Genomic DNA, 16,620 nt, shown 5'->3' with positions numbered 1-16,620 from the left:
CTTTCGCCCGATGGCAGCTGGGATTGGCTCCAGCCCCCCGCGACCCTGTACACAGGATAAGCGGTTGACGATGGATGGATGGATGGTTTGAACACCAGAGATGAAAAATAAAGGCAAAGGGTCACACAGTTCCAGTACACCATGATTTATTCACCTCACCAAACTTTTGTTCAGATGATTTACTGAAGTTACATTTTAACACAATATCACACTATAAATATACTCTAAATACAAAAAAAATGTCAAGTTATGAAAATCCTGTAAGCAAAGTCTCGAGTCCATGTGGCTTCTCATTGAAAGCCCTTGTTCACTTGCAAATTAAGGAATGTGAACCAAAATAATTCCAACACAAAAATACAACAGAACAAACAATTTGATTCAAATTTCTCAAGGAAGACCAGAGGATGTGGTTGCAAGCTCCACAAAGAGATAATAAGTGGATCTTGAACTTCTGTGTTCAGTTACTTTAATGCAGTTTTATTCAGTACATTATGTGTTTCATTAGTTCATGTGTAACCAAATATTCTTAGCTTAAAGGTCCACTTACTACACACTTACTTTTTGGAGATTTCAACTGTATCTCATGATCTTCCTCAGCAGATGGAGCTGATTTTTGTTGGGTTGTGACAGTTTTGTTGCACACACGGTTTCTAAAAGCCAAGAACGAACTTCCAGGCTCAGTGTGTTGATAGTGTGTCTCCTGGTGCCTCAGCATGTTTTCACTAGAGGGCACCACACAGCAGTGAAAGAGTAAACTCTGTTTTGCTCAGAGAGAAATTTTTTTTCTTTTAGCTCAGTCACTGAAAGCATCTCAATCTTTTTTTCTCCTTTCTGTTCTGCAGACTACATTATTCACCTTCTTTCTCTCACACACGTCTGTCCCAGACCTCATCTGCCCTCTTTTCTCTTAATCCTCGAGGTTGTGAGATCACTGCTTCTTTATTATATAATTAATTATTCAGTATGTCTGACAGCTACATACTGAAGGAGACGTTTGAACTGTCTTGTCAGTTGGTGCAGAAAGAATATTTCTTTTGCTTAAAGTATGCATGGAAACTGATCTCTGCATTTGACTCTAACATATCCATTATGCTCTCCATTCGCTTGAGGCCATGTTCAGACTTTAAGGAGGCCAGTTCATATTTTCCCCTTAAATGTGACTCAGATCTGATGTGTTCTAGTTCATCTAATCAATAAAAAGCTGCATATTTTTAGCTTTGTTAGCAGTGTGGGTGACAATATCGGTGTGTCAGCTAAGTCAAAATCTTAATTTGCATCATGGTGGCTTTTGCTGATCAAGCTAACTACCCAGTTTTTCTGCTTTTAGTTCAGGATAACGCTTCCAAAATGCCTCTTCCTGTAAGATGGAGATGTGCGACATGGAGATGCTAAACAAACAGGGTTTGTCGTCCAGGTGGCTCAGCAGGTTTTATCGCCCACTCACATCGTCTGGACTCAAATCTGCTACTTGACCTTTGTGGTGCGTCTTTCTATTTCTTTCTCCCACATCTACTGTCACATCCACTCTCTAATAAAGAGGAAATGCTATAAATGTCATCAGCCTAAAATGAAATTATTAAAGGTCATCTCCAGAAACAGTTTGAGCCTCTTGGGGCGACTTCGATTTAATAATTTCATGGAAAATGAAAAAGAGAAGAAAAAAACAACACAATATGAAGTTAGTTAAGTTCATCTCCTACTCTGTGACTGCAGCTTCTTGTTTTAGCTGATCATACAGAATCCTGTCTGTTCTCTCTTACTGCTGCCTGTTGCCATAGTCCTGCCTGCCTGCTGAACTTTAATAAGCTTGTTTATTAACCGCCACCATTTCACTCTGAGTTTTTGAATGTGGGTTTTAATTCTCCAACGACATAGACATCTACACAGAAATCGATTTGCTGGAAGTAAATCTCACAAAGATCATTCTGTCATACTGTACTCATGTTTTTTAATTGGATTTATTTATGTATTAACTGTCCTGCACCTATTGTCTTGTGATCCTGTCTCTCCTGACGCTAGACAGAAACCGAAAACCAATATGGCAAATCATGTGTTCTATAATGAAGGATACCACGTACTCTCTCTTAGACAACATTTGAGCTTCAGACAGACAAAAATAAATCAGGATTCTTTTAAAAAAAAATTAAAAAAATTAATTCCAGGTCAGAATTGGTCAGTATTACACAAGTTATTTATACACTTGCAGAGACGATGGAGAATGCTAATGCTAGCGCTGCCATCTTTAATCCTTGTGGTTGACAGGTGTCAATCAGACTCTAAGCAGAACATATCATGTGGTCATTTTCCATAACAATAGCACTTCTTCTGACCTTTAGTGGTTGTATATAGTATAAGTAATCCAAGTCACTGTATCCACAAGGTTTTGGAAAGGGGCTTTACAGAAAATAAGTGGCCTTCTGACCGTATTCAGGAGTTTTCACAGATATCAAATGGTGTTCTGTCATTTGAAGAAACAGAGTATATGACTATGTTTTACCAAAATAAATAACATACACATCATATTTATTGATTATAGAAACTGGGTGTAATTCCAAATTATTATTATGTTTGCAGCCCCACAGAAACCAATTTCATTATCTAGTGTGGCTGATCTGTGTGGACAATTTTGGATTTTGGTGACCTTTATCGCATCATTTCATATCAATAGACTTTCTGACAATGCTGACAGCGAAGGCATTATTGCTTCAATAATGTGCACTAAAATCTAAATACAAAATGTCAGAAAGTCCGGGATTATTAGAGAGTTTTACAAGCAGGTCACTTTCTAGGAAAAAAAACAGGAGCACAGTGTCACAGAATATAAATTAAAATTAAGCTCAGCTGCAGTGGAAATCAACCTGATGAGCAACAAAAGAGTGTAAGAAATGACAGCCTCATTAAAAAGAGGAGCTCTGACTTCATTAGGAAAAGTCATGAAAAAGAACATTTAAAACCAGTAACCAACACGTTTCTACAATCTGAGACGCAGAAAGACAAATATCAGACAGGACAGAGTGAGACTTGAATAACCAACCAGCTGTCTAGCCACAGGGGTTGTCATAGCAGCCAGGTTCCCTATTTTTTGATAAAGCATGGTTGTGGTGGATCATATGAATTATCAGTACAGCAGGAATGAACCTTTGACCAATGACAATGCATTTCTCAAGCTAGCTCTTCCATACACTGCAGGTATGTACACCATTACACCATAACATGCATGTCCACACAAAAGAAACACTTTTATCTTATCCTAGTATTTTTTTTAACTCTTTTGTGTGCTGTTAAGGTTTTATTCAAACTTTCAAACCAACCTTCAGTCACATTTTGTTTCCTAGACGTTTTCCATCTTTGCCCCCGACTGGCGTTGCCTGGCTCAACATGGCGTCACGCCAAATGTCGCACCCTCTGACATTCTGAGACTATATGGAGAGAGCTCAGGTTGAATGCCATATTTATAGGTTGAACTTTAAGTGACCTTGCGCTGACTGATTAAAGAACTGTTTGTTCGTGGGCCCACAGGTTTGGATCTCACAAATAACTAGTGAGATTTAACTCTTGGAGTCAAGTCTGATTTAAAGTATAGATCTGGCAATATTCTTCTTCACTTCAAGAAACCCATGAAAAAAACAAAACCAACGATGAATGCATCCTTCTGACAAGTATTGTTAGCCTGGTATATCTTATTCGTCTTTTCCATGGAGCTCCATTGTGGTCCAAAAACACCAAATGTTTGCTGAAAATAATCCCCAATAAATGTCAAGTAGCATTTTTATTTTTTCATTTTCCTTCACTAGGAACTAATGGGGAGCTGAGAGCCACAGACAGGGAGGTGAAGTCATAACATACTGAAAGACAAACTAACGCGTTATTGACAGTAAGTTAGACTTATGTTTTAATACACAAAGATGAAAAGTTTTGACCTAAAATAAAATAATAAAATATAATAATAAGAATAAATTACTCTGCAGACGGACTTTGCATATCCACACTACTTTAAATATGTTTAGTAGTTATGTCATTTTAACAGTCACTGACCAATTTGCTTATTTACATTTATTCACTTAGCTGATGCTTTTTATCCAAAGCAACTTACAATTGCTATACATGTTAGAGGTCGCATGCCTCTGGAGCAACTAGAGGTTAAGTGTCTCGCTCAGGGACACATTGGTGTCTCACAGTGGATTCAAACCCAGGTCTCTCACACCAAAGGTATGTGTCTTATCCACTGCACCATCTTATAAAAACTTGAGACTTGTCTCTAATGACTTGTTTTTTTTACTTGGACTCTTGACACTTCTCCCCTCTGTGTTCCACTAAATGAACTGGAGGTGCTGCCTGTAGGTTAAACATTATCTAGACTACATTAAAAATGTGAATGACTACCATGTAAAAACTGGGGTTGCGATAGTACAGTGGATAAGACACTTTGGTGTGGGAGAACTGGGTTTGATTCCCACAGCAACACATCCACCAATGTGTCCATGAGCAAGACACTCCTAGTTGCTCCAGAGGCGTGTGACCTCTGACATAAATAGCAATTGTTAGTTGCTTAATAATAAATCAAGCGTCAGCTAAATGAGTAAATGGAAATGTAAAAATATTTCTCATTAATTTAAAATTCCATGAGGTACTGAGAGTCCACAAATGTAATTGTGGACTTTGGTTGTGTTGTGTTCTGTGTTGGCAAAGGGGCAAACTCTGTGGTCACTGTCTAATACATAATACAATAAAAAATCTTCGACTAAATGCTATGTATCATAGTGAAAATAAATTGTCAAACTCTTCCGTTTGTTTTGGCACACTCAGCCCGGTCACGTTACCTGATACATTGCTTTACCTAAACTATCAATAATAGACTGGACAGATGTTGCTCCATTGTGTTTGGACAGTGTGCCGACAGATTATAATGGATGTGAGTTATGATCTGTGAAGGAATAGACTTGGACAGTCTCTCTGTGAACGATGCACAAGAGACTCCAGGTAGACAGCTCTCTCAATCAACACACACATTTGTCTTTCTCCTTATTTGGTTGTGGGGACTCATGCCAACTCAACTTTCTGTTGAAATAAAATGAGTGATGCAGTTGTTTTATTAATTAATTTTGTTGATGATTATTTTCATGTGACAATCTCAAGGTTAAAATAGGCTAAATTTGGTTGTCTTATAACTTTGGGCGGCTTATAGTTACTTAGCCTATAACAGACTGTACTTTAATGTGAAGCAGGGCTTAACAGCAAATCATCTTTTGTCTTTAAGTTCACTAAATCAATGCTTACTGGGCTAACTCGCTCAAACTTGGGAGAGTGGGCTTTTGTGTCATGGTTCAAAAGGAGGTACGATATAAATTTTGTCATAATAGTGTATTCTGCAGAGTTCACAGTTGTTCTTTTGTCCAGCATGTACAATGGTTACGTCACGACTTCTGCATGAGCCCATGTTGGGAAATGATTACGCTGATTATGATTTTAGCTTATTTCAAATGAGCTCTGTACCAGGGGAGCCTTGTGTTTGCTGTAACTGCTCCTTGATTACAGCACAGAGACTGAGCTTCATCAGACACAACCAGCAGGCCTCCAGGTATCACAGAACAAGAAATATGTTCTCCAGTGAAAAATCCACTTTACATCATTTTCACCTCAATCACTGATAAACTAGTTCTTCCTGAAGAAGTCCACTGATTTGTCCATCAGTGAAAATGCAATGGAAACTGGAAACTGACTGTAAAAAGGTAAAATTCTCTGCAGCTTGTGAAGTAATTGGTTACTTTTCCCTTTCTCTTCCCAGTTTTTTATTCTTATTCCACAGCTGTACTGAACTGTTCTGAATTGTTTGCTAAAAATATCAAATATGGCTACATCGGCTACAGTGGGGTAAAATTATATATATATATGAGGCGGCTTAAAGGTTGAGTGAACCTGCCATGACGTTTCCTCTCCACCTCCCCTCTGTGCATGCTGTGTTTCACGTAGCAGTGGGCTCCACAGCATCACATGACCAACATTATCATTCAGTGAACGTGAGGCCGGATAAGAGTAGTGAGGTGTGGGTTGGGAAGGGGGGGTTGGACTGTTCTGGTTCTGGACTGAGGAGCAGTTAAAAGATAAACTACACTGACAGCATTTGCTGTCATTCATAATCCCTTCAAGTCTCCCTCTTTAAACTGTGTGTGAAGTAATTAATGTACAAAGTGGTGTTTGTGTCATTAATAGCTTTTATTTCTTAATCAATGGCACTAAAATGAATTTGGTGCATGTTGTAGCTAAATGGAGAGTTGACAGAAACGACCTGAAAACAATGCAGCTACTGTGATGGATGTGTGTTGTGGAATTTAATAATACATTAATTAAGTAAAGCAAGACTGTCTGTTAGTCAAGACAAATAGGGCAGTTATGCCAATATTCATTAAATAATACTTTATTTATATATACAATTTTAACACTTTTAACACTTTATATATAGGTATGCATGTATATATGTATTTAAGTATATAAGAAATGTGCAGATCAAGATCAGCAGATTTAATTTTCTTCATCCTCAAATTTTGATTTTAATTTCCCTTTAAACTCAAGTACTGGTTGGGTTATAATAGACAGATAGGCTAGACAGATGGATGTAATCTGTGAATATTACAGTTATTTATTTATTATTATTTATTGACCATAACATGATTTTATGCCTGTCGTCTAGCTGTTGTAATGACACGTGTACATTTTTTTTTCACTATGATTAAGCCGTTTTTGATTTGCTGAGAAGCACATTTACTCAAAATATTATTGATATTGTCCTTTTGTAAATGCACCAGTGACTCCCAAAGTAAAAGTACCAGTAGGTCTATGCGACTTTTGTTGAATAACAGCTATTATAGCCACAACTGACACTTAATGGTAAATAGTAGCGTAAAACCAGCACAGATAGAGAACTCTCATAAAGTCAGCAAACTTAATGTCACTTAACTTAATGTCACCAATGTCACAGCAATATCTACAAGGTTTGTTAATATCAGCTGACATAAGCTGTCGGTAAACTAACGTGCACTTCATTGCTTGCCAATTAAACTTTTCACTTGCAAGATGAATGTGTTATTTCTTTATTCAAAATGTAAAACATCACCTACGTTGATATTATGGGGAAATCTGAAAAAATCACCACCTAGTTCTGTTGGTAGGTTACTCAGCCTAGCAATCACATCGTTTAGTAGGAACTATTTTGCTTGGCGGAAGATTATCTTTAATTGAACATATAGGGCTTTAAATATCACATCCTGTCGAATTAAAATGAACTGAAGTCCCTCAGAATGGTTTGGTCTTTTTGCATCACCCCTCAGATGGTATAAAAAGAAATGTTAAACCTCTTGACTCCTGGTTAAAATAAACTTTTTTGACAGCCATCTGCACGCGACCCTGCCATTCCGACGTGGGGGCGTGGCCGGCGGAGCGCGGCGTGGATATAAATTGAAGTGTCCTCACCTCAGCTCGTCCCCGCTCTCACTTCTTCCCCGGAGGACAGGCAGACTGAGGTGCATTCACAAACGGTAACTGTACATTTCAACGTCTTCTCGTTTTGAGTTTGACTGAGTGCAAAGAAAGAATTGTGAAAGTTTAATTCTGGCTGACAGCATCTAATTGATCTGCATGCTGCTTTTTAAAATGTTTGTCTAGTATTTCTGCAGTTCTTATTGTTGCAGCTTCAGTGTATTGGTGTCTTAATCTACTTTTTTTTTTTTTTTACCATTCCAGTGAGAAGTAGATCAGATCAGACAAAATGGTGAAGATTGGAATCAACGGGTGAGTTGAGGGGATATTTTTAACTTTTTTAAACTTTTCTAAGTGACTAAAATCTTTTTTCATTTTGTGTAGTGTAATATAAGGACTTTCCCTTCTATTAAGCATATCTGTAAGCAGAAGTTGTGCAAACAAATTGTGGACTTTATTAATAAAACTCTTAAATAAAGAAGGCAGAACACAAACCTCTAGAAGTGGCCTGCAACTTGGAACAATAGAGAAAATGAATCTCACTTGGTGTCAATGATCTTCTAGACAGCAGCTACCAAAAAGCTCAGTCAGCTGCATCTCAAATCCTTGTTCACCCTCTTGTTCCATGTCTGATTTTGGGGCATCCTGTGGCTCATTAAATGGGCATTAGAGGTGTCAGAGTGGAAAGGTACCAGCAGATACAAACCCTCATCTACCTTTTAACATTCTTCTCTAGTTGTTGGGAGTGTAACGGCGTTCTAGCCTCAAGACCCTGTTCCTGTGACCCTCAAATTATTATGAGGTTGGATTTTAATGACTTCACGTCAAAACAAAAGCACAATAGTCTGAAAGAGGAAATGAGGAGATGACTTTTCTCTGATGATGGAAATGAGAGATTTTATGCTTTGGGGATGTGACCGAGACCCAAAAGAACATTTCCTGGACATAAGTGCTCGTTGAGACATAACTTCATTGAGAGATCAATAAACATTACATTAAAACTGAAATGATTGCTCTCTGGGGTTTTGGAGTAGTTGTTTGCCAAAACAAGCAACTTGAAGTTGTCACCATGGGTTGCTTTGGATAAAAGTATCAGCCCAATTAATGTTACAGTAAAAAAATACTTGAATATAAACTATCTGCCAATCTTGTCCAGCCTTCCTTAAAATTAAGGCATCTTGGTTTCTACAAAAAGGAATGGGTCTATAGACAGGAGCCGTCTATTCTCTGGTTATTTATAGTCCAGTGGCGCTGTCACGGTTGGCGTCTCCTCTTCTTCCACACCCTTCAGAGCCCTCCAATCCTCTCTGTGTCTCTGCTCTCCTCAGCTGTCACATTCCTTTTATTCTCCCCTCATCTATTTTTAACCCTCTAACCTTTCCGCTGAAGTTCAGTGATCATCTGGCCGGCGGTTTGTGGACGCCGCTCATACTTGGAGATCACCGGTGAAACATTTTCCTCCTCTGTGAAGCAGCTGCTGTCGCGCTGCATCGAGATTTAGCTCCTTGATCCTGGCGTCGTATCAACACTGGGCCTCGGAAACAGAAGATGGGCCCTTGTCCATTTTGGCCTTCAGGCTGCTTTGGTCGCTTCCCAAAACTAACTGAGGGAAAACTGCACTGTCCGCTGGCGCTGTCCCACATGTCTATTCATCCTGTGATCTCTTTACAGAAAGAATAAGCTGAACTGGTCCTCAGCCTCTGGACCTATCTTTGTGGGATTTGCATGGTCTTCTAGTAATTTCATAGGGTTTCCTCGCATTGCAAAGACATGCAAGTTTGTTCTTAGCAATGCTGCTGCTCTTAAACAAGACAGAACAGTAGTTGATCTGTGGCACTACACTGTAGGAATCTACTGCTCCTCAATGGTAAGGGTTTGAGTACAGAGGAAAGGCTTCCCATGGGAATTCATAAGAGTTCACTGTGCGTGCCTGTCTTTAGTAATTTGGATCACTTTGGCACAAATCTCTGTACATATTTGTGCTTTATCTCCATTAATTTCAACTGAAGCCTTTTACAGCAAACTAATTCAATTAGGTGTATCCTGTCTTGGTGCAGACTTGAGAGTTCCCCCTCCAACTTTCCCCTGCAAACATGCACAGTCGAGCTGTGGATAAAAGGATCTGCTGTGTTTGGAAATGGATAAGTCATTGTTCAAGCAGTTTGCCCTCACCATGTTTATTGTAGACCAGACTACAAACTGCAGCATGGCCCTCAGACTGTTTTCAGTTTGCTTGCTCAGTCATCAGACCTAGACACCACAACCTCTTTCAGAACTGAGTGCAAGGCAGTTTGATTGGCTGGGAGGCTAATGTGACGGTACCCCATGCTGTTTCCTGCATATCAATATATCAGCCTTATGACAGCATCAGTAAGAATTCAATGAAATTTTCCTAAAAGGGATGACTATGAACATGCTCTCTTTATGTGAACAAGAGAGACCCAGTATTAACTTGGATGAAACAGCCAATGTTTAAAGGATTTGTAGCAGTGACCTTCCACTTGTCAATGACGACCTTGTTATCAAAAGCTGTTAACTTCCTGGTGCCCCTTGACCTTTCTTTACATAGACAGGCTTTTTTTTTTTTTCTTTTAATATTAGCATGTCAGTGTATGTTCTCATGGGACAATTTGAAACTCAACCCTAAAGTATGTAATGTGACTCCTGAGTGCTGGAAATATGCGAAGTTACACACCAGGACTCAGTCAGTGCTGAACATGTAGAGCACTAATTTTTATACCACTGTGGCAACTTGTCTTCAGCTCAAATTATTTAGGCTCATACTCAGTCTTAGCTAATTGTGACATTCTCAGGCCTCTAAAGCGTGTAAATCTGCTTCCCTTTTTACTTTAAGGGTCTCTAAATTCTTGAATTGACTTTGCAAAGCACTGTAACTCAGCAACATAAAGCTGATGCATCTGCTCACTGCAAACCACAGGGCACCAAACTGCCTAATTGCTTTAACCTACTCTAGTTTTTATAAATGTATATCTTGTTGTAAATCTATTTTTTTTTTTTTTTTGGTATAAAGGCAGTTATGGATGACTTATTTGCGCATATATGGCTTTGAAAGTTCAAACTGCCTGGGTCAGTGCATATTTTCACAAAGCGTGTTCTGGGTGACTGCAGCAGCCTCATCTGTGCACTGAAAGGTTAAACCGAAGGTTCATGGAAGCATTATTTCTGTACAGATAAACTGTGCGCACAAACTTATTTCTGCAGCTGAATTCTGTGGCAACGCTGCTCTGTACTTCTGACCAAACTTATTTATTGGAAGATCTCATGAAACGAGCAGGAACAGATTGGGTTTTCCAGTCTGTAGTAAAGAAGCAAAACCAAATCACCCCTTTTGGATCATGTCCTCACCAAAGGGGTCTGAATTTTAACATGTCATTAACTGTCAGGTGGAGGATATATTTACTGAGACTTGAGACATGTTGGCTCCCTGTCATTTCTTCCCTTATCACATGCCTTCAGCTACAGCAACTAATTGCGCTTTCTCAAGACATCAAGCAGTGCCATTTATCTCACACTAGTTTAGCTTTAGGAGTGAACATGGGTGAACGGTTCTCTTGCAGTACATTTTGACTTTCCTGTGGTTGATGGGAACTTTTTCATTAGTAAACCTATTTCTGAGGTAACCGCTGCTTCCTCATCTTAAATTAAAATGAAGGCCGTATGCAATTTCTTTTCTCACTCATCAGAACCCTACTGTCTCCTTTTTTCCTGCTGGATGAAATTGTCATTGAAGTAGTTATGTCAAATTAAAAAATCTGCTCTTCGTTTGTTCCCCTCTCCACTTTCAGGCCCCTCACTGTTTGACCTGCTGTGACGGCAGCCATATTAGGCATAAACAGGCTTATGACTGGCAGTGCCAACTTTTATCTTCAGTCAAGGTTGGCAGGCCTTGTATGGCCCCGCTGTCCTCTGCTGTGACTCCCATCTTAGTTTTGGTTTCAGTGCCACCTGCTGGTCAGAAGGAATGTGGTGCAAGGTGGATGAAGCAGTATATGGTGTGGTTTTTGTTTTTCTTAAGATTCAGTTTTGACAAGTCAAGGGTTTTGAGCCAGAAGGACCCAAGGTTTTTCTTCCCGCCACTTCAGACATTATTGCCCTCAAATTTTATATTTGCTGCCTTAAGTATATCTAAAAGAGTAATGCATTTCATCTTTAGAGAAACTCCTCTAAAGCTTGTGTATCCATGTCTGGCTGTTTGAATTTTCTAAACTGTCTTTATACTCTGCCCCTGCTGCGACCATGCTGAGTTTTGCTTCTCCATGCTGACTGTATCCTCCCTGCTCTTCAGCTTCGGACGTATCGGCCGTCTGGTAACCCGTGCCGCTGCCTCCGGAGGCAAGGTCGAGGTGGTGGCCATCAATGACCCCTTCATCGATCTGGACTACATGGTGAGAGGACTAGCTGTAGTTCACTTTTTTTGAGACTTTTCCAGTTGATCATTTTGTAAATGGGTCTCAAAGCCTCTCATTGTAGGTAGAATGTTGACAGTGTTTAACCACTATAGCTAAATATGGGCAAACATAATCTAGTGAGCTAATGGCTAATTCTAAAAGACGCAAGTTTAGTAGGATTAGTCAGCAAATACTACTTTGGGATAAGTTGCAAAATTTGGGTGGAGAAGAGGTGTAGGCAGAACTACAGTGAATGTTTGGATACCTACCTGAGGAGACTTGACACTACATGGTGCAGCTATACAATGATGAGTTGAATTGATTTCTTTTATTCAAATGGGTATCTTATAAGATGCAGGTATCGATACTTCTGGTTTTGTTAAGGACACTCTTAATCTTCCCTCCTGCAGGTCTACATGTTCAAATATGACTCCACTCACGGTGTGTGGAAGCACGGAGAGGTGAAAGCAGAGGGTGGCAAGCTGGTCATCGGCAACATGCACATCACGGTCTTCCATGAGTAAGTATGCGTTTAGATTTTTAACACAGAATGTTTGAGCAGTTTTACCCTCAATGTGTATGCAGCACAGTCCAGATGCGGTCTAACCTCTCCTATATGTGAAAATGTACAGGAGGGACCCCGCCAACATCAAGTGGGGCGATGCTGGAGTTGACTACGTCGTGGAGTCCACCGGTGTGTTCACCACCATCGAGAAAGCCTCTGTAAGTTTACTGCTCCCAGGACGATTTACTGGAAGATGATTTTTATAAGAATGGATTGTTTCAAAATCAAACTATCTCTATTAATGTATCAAACATAAGAGGATTATACTTTTTTCAACTGTTTATAAGTCACTAAAGAAACATGTCATGTCTTATTTTTGTAAACTGCAGAAGGATAAAGGGGAAAGTAGTGTGTTATTCTTGCACATGAAAGGAGCTACAAATGACTATTGTATAGTTATGATGTACTGGAAACCTACATTTCAGTCTTCGTGTAAAGAGCATAAATCAACCCAATATGACCTTTGACCTCTTGTGTACCTGTAGGCTCACCTGAAGGGCGGCGCAAAGAGGGTGGTTATCTCTGCTCCCAGCGCTGACGCTCCCATGTTCGTCATGGGCGTCAACCACGAAAAGTATGACAACTCCATGAAGGTTGTCAGGTGAGTAAAGTTATCAGTACAGATGGTTAAAACAAGTTAGTTCTACAGATGATGTGTTAAGTGGCTGTTTTAACCCGTTTTAAGTTTGATTTTTAAGATGACTTTTTAGTCTTTCAGTTGTAGCTGACAAGGACCTTAAATTGGACAAATTCATAGTGTCTGGAGTGATGTCACCTGGTCCTCCTGTGACACAGCATCTCAAGGACAGATGTGAACATCTGGATGCTTAAGTCCATCTGACAAAAAACAAATGTCAAACCAAGATCATCTCAGAGTGTGTGCACTTCTGATGTCAGTAGTACATAAACTTCACCATTTGTAACATGTATTCCCTGTCTTGTCTCCATAGCAACGCTTCCTGCACAACAAATTGCCTAGCTCCCCTCGCCAAGGTCATTAACGATAACTTCGGCATCCTTGAGGGTCTCATGGTAAAGAACTAACATTTCATTGATTAAAATTACACACTGCAATCACACTGCTACTTCAACTTCTGACACCTGTTAAAGGACATAAGGAAGGGAGCCGGAAACTTTACTTAGTCAACTGGTTACTCGTTATCAATTTTATCTACAATTTTAAAAAATTTTCATATTTTATTTATAATAACAGTTGCGAATTACAAGTGGTCAGGGCCCAAAGTGATGCTTACTTGGTCTGACAAGCCAAAAACCCAAATACTCGATATGAAACAGAAAATCAAATGATTGTTTGTATTTATAAAGCTGACACTGGCAAATGTCTACTAATTTAAATATAAATTGGTTATCAATGTGGTTAAGTTATATTTCCTAGTGTGTTAAACCCAAATGATCAGACCAGCTACCTTCCACAGCCAAAATCCCTGACTTGATGGTTTGGTGTATAACTGACCAGCTACCAGCTTTCTGAATATTTTCTAGTGTTTAGAGCATCTGTGTAAACTTTTTTTTTTTTTTAAATCAAAGAGTTGATAAGTCTAATCTTAAACACATAAATCCTGAATCTGAGTCTTCTAATGCTACCTTTTGCTCATGCTTTCAGAGCACAGTTCACGCCATCACCGCCACACAGAAGACCGTTGATGGTCCCTCTGGTAAGTTGTGGAGGGACGGACGTGGTGCCTCCCAGAACATCATCCCTGCCTCCACCGGAGCAGCCAAAGCTGTAGGCAAGGTTGTCCCCGAGCTGAACGGGTATGACTTCACTTTCACTTGATTAGGTTTGAGCAGAGTGACCTGAGTAAGCACCATAGACTGTAAGCACACAATCATTCAGCCAGAGGACCCTGGTTTAAGATGCTCATTCCCTACAATCGGCTGTCCTTACATCCATCTTTTGATAAGACATTTTATCGTGTCAGAACTTTGAAGTAAAACATTTCACTATGAGGATGTGCATCATGAATTTGTGTTCACTACAGGACCTAATAAAGTGGCCGTGTGTTCTCGACACACTAGCAATGTGTCATCAAGTAGACGGTTGAGTACCTGCAAATATCTCAAACATCAGGACAAACTCAAAGTTTAATGGTGCTGTTCTGTCTTTGAGCTTGAGACAAAGATCACTTCCCTGTGGGGCTCCGTCTCGGACAATTTATGGGAATAAAAGAACTAAAATCATATCTAATTTTTTTACTTTGTCTAACTCTTTACTGTCTCGTTCTTACAGTAAACTGACTGGTATGGCTTTCCGTGTCCCCACCCCCAATGTCTCCGTCGTTGATCTGACTGTCCGTCTGGAGAAGCCTGTAAGTGTCTTACTTTTAAAATATAACATGAAGCTTTATTATTGGTCATAACTGTTTAACCAGGTGATGGCTTTACTTTGGAACAAATATACAGCTGATAATCCCCCCCCTAACTAGTTTTGAGTGTAAATTTGGGGTCAAAGGGAAGAAAGTCTTATGACCTTCCACAGATCTGTCATTCAGAACAATCTATTTTGAGACATAATTCTGTTATTTAGACTTGGAGATGCTACCAGACTCTCACTTATTATAATAAACCTTTAAATCAAGCTGTCATTTTGAAGCCAAGCCCTCAGTTGCTGGTCTACTCTGTAAATTCATGAGTTAGTAAAATGTCTGTCTTCAGGCAAAGTACGACGACATCAAGAAGGTTGTCAAGGCCGCTGCTGAGGGACCCATGAAGGGAATTCTGGGATACACAGAGGACCAGGTACAGAAAACATCACTCATTTCTGTGTGAAGCCATACATGGGCCACTAGATGGCAGCACATTTACAATACAATAACATGGCAGATCACAGAACTCCATTTATTTAGCCTCTTGTTTGTGGCAATAAACTAACGCAGTATCATTTAGCTGGAAAAATAAACTGTATTTGAAAGGACAATTTTTAATTCTGCAGATATTTGTATTAGTACACAAAGAGAACCCTTTGTTGCGTGGCCTGGGTAAAGGCCCACAGCATCAAAAATGACAACAGCATTGTTCCAGTTTCTCAGAGCATACAGATCTATAGCCAATGTACCTCTACATGTGTAAACAGTTTTGCTCGCCTCTTTCTACTCAGGTTGTGTCCACAGACTTCAACAGTGACCCTCACTCCTCCATCTTTGACGCCGGTGCCGGCATCGCTCTCAACGACCACTTTGTCAAGCTGGTTTCATGGTTGGTTAACAGCGTAGCAGCATAGCGTATCAATGTGTTTGAACCAGTGTAACTTCAGAATAAATCATTTAGCAACATCAGCTGAGCAAAGTTGAAAAAATTAAAACATTTTCATTAAATCTCACTTTGCTGTGCAATTTCCATTAGAACTATTCTTAAAACATGTCTTTCAGCATATAACCATCACAAAGGCTACATGCCATACTAGAACTACATATTGACTGGAAATCCTTCAATTCTGAAATTTTTAAGCCTTTTTCTTGATCTCCAGATCACATTGACCTCATGGGAGTTGTTTTCCATTCATGAATACCACACTTCCCACATATATCTTGCTCAGTAATTATAACCTCCGATCTTTGTTCACTGTCTGCAGGTACGACAACGAGTTTGGCTACAGCAACCGTGTGTGCGACCTGGTCCAGCACATGTTCACCAAGGAGTAAAGTCCTCTCACAACTCATTGTTGCTTGCCATGATTCCCTCTCCACCTGTAACTGGATGCTGTGCCATCAGTTTCCAGGAACAAACTCTTCAATGATAAACATGTAGCTGATACCTTTTTATATGATAACATCACCTCTGTTCTGTGAGGACTGCAGTAAGCATTGTTTGTAGAAGTGATTTTCCATTACTGTACTGAATGGTCTTGTTGCACAAAACATGATAAAGTCCTCAATTTGTGGAAAGACTGGCTTCTCATCTTTTATAATGTAAATTGTAATCAGTGCACACATGGTACCTCTGGTCTTCAACTTCTTTTTTTAAATGGGTTCAGATGAAACTCTGCCTTAAGTGGTTACCTTATACTGCTAACCTTAGCCTTAAAATATCATGGATGACAAAGTCATAGGGGAAAAACTAACATAGCATACATTAACACTGGCACAAGATTTGACTGTAGCACTCTTATGAAAGGATAAATTCTTTCAAAAAAATTCCCTCAATTTTGGATTT

General features: G+C 39.5%; 1 protein-coding gene across 1 annotated transcript; it reads left to right on the top strand.

Annotated features, from left to right (window-relative positions):
• The first annotated feature begins 7,424 nt into the window (after positions 1 to 7,424).
• Positions 7,425 to 16,352, top strand: LOC119907842 (glyceraldehyde-3-phosphate dehydrogenase-like). Its single transcript, XM_038725522.1, has 12 exons — positions 7,425 to 7,532; positions 7,738 to 7,785; positions 11,780 to 11,879; positions 12,293 to 12,402; positions 12,515 to 12,605; positions 12,933 to 13,048; positions 13,398 to 13,479; positions 14,072 to 14,223; positions 14,699 to 14,777; positions 15,124 to 15,207; positions 15,566 to 15,663; positions 16,040 to 16,352. Exons 2-12 carry the CDS (start codon positions 7,763 to 7,765, stop codon positions 16,107 to 16,109), a joined length of 1,005 nt encoding a protein of 334 aa, XP_038581450.1. The 5' UTR covers positions 7,425 to 7,532; positions 7,738 to 7,762; the 3' UTR covers positions 16,110 to 16,352.
• Positions 16,353 to 16,620: the final 268 nt, after the last annotated feature.

This window comes from Micropterus salmoides, unplaced genomic scaffold, assembly GCF_014851395.1.
Source record: "Micropterus salmoides isolate LMB-PRFRI ecotype aquatic unplaced genomic scaffold, ASM1485139v1 Ms_hic_scaffold_17, whole genome shotgun sequence".
Taxonomy (NCBI): domain Eukaryota; kingdom Metazoa; phylum Chordata; class Actinopteri; order Centrarchiformes; family Centrarchidae; genus Micropterus; species Micropterus salmoides.
Note: the sequence above shows the minus strand (reverse complement) of the source record. Positions and strands in the feature narration are given on the sequence as shown.

Excerpts from the sequence above, each read along its gene's own strand:
- LOC119907842 (XM_038725522.1), top strand. The coding sequence starts at position 7,763 with ATGGTGAAGATTGGAATCAACGG. Across the intron at positions 12,403-12,514 it reads CACATCACGGTCTTCCATGA|GAGGGACCCCGCCAACATCA; the intron begins GTAAGTATGCGT and ends GAAAATGTACAG. Across the intron at positions 12,606-12,932 it reads CCACCATCGAGAAAGCCTCT|GCTCACCTGAAGGGCGGCGC; the intron begins GTAAGTTTACTG and ends GTGTACCTGTAG.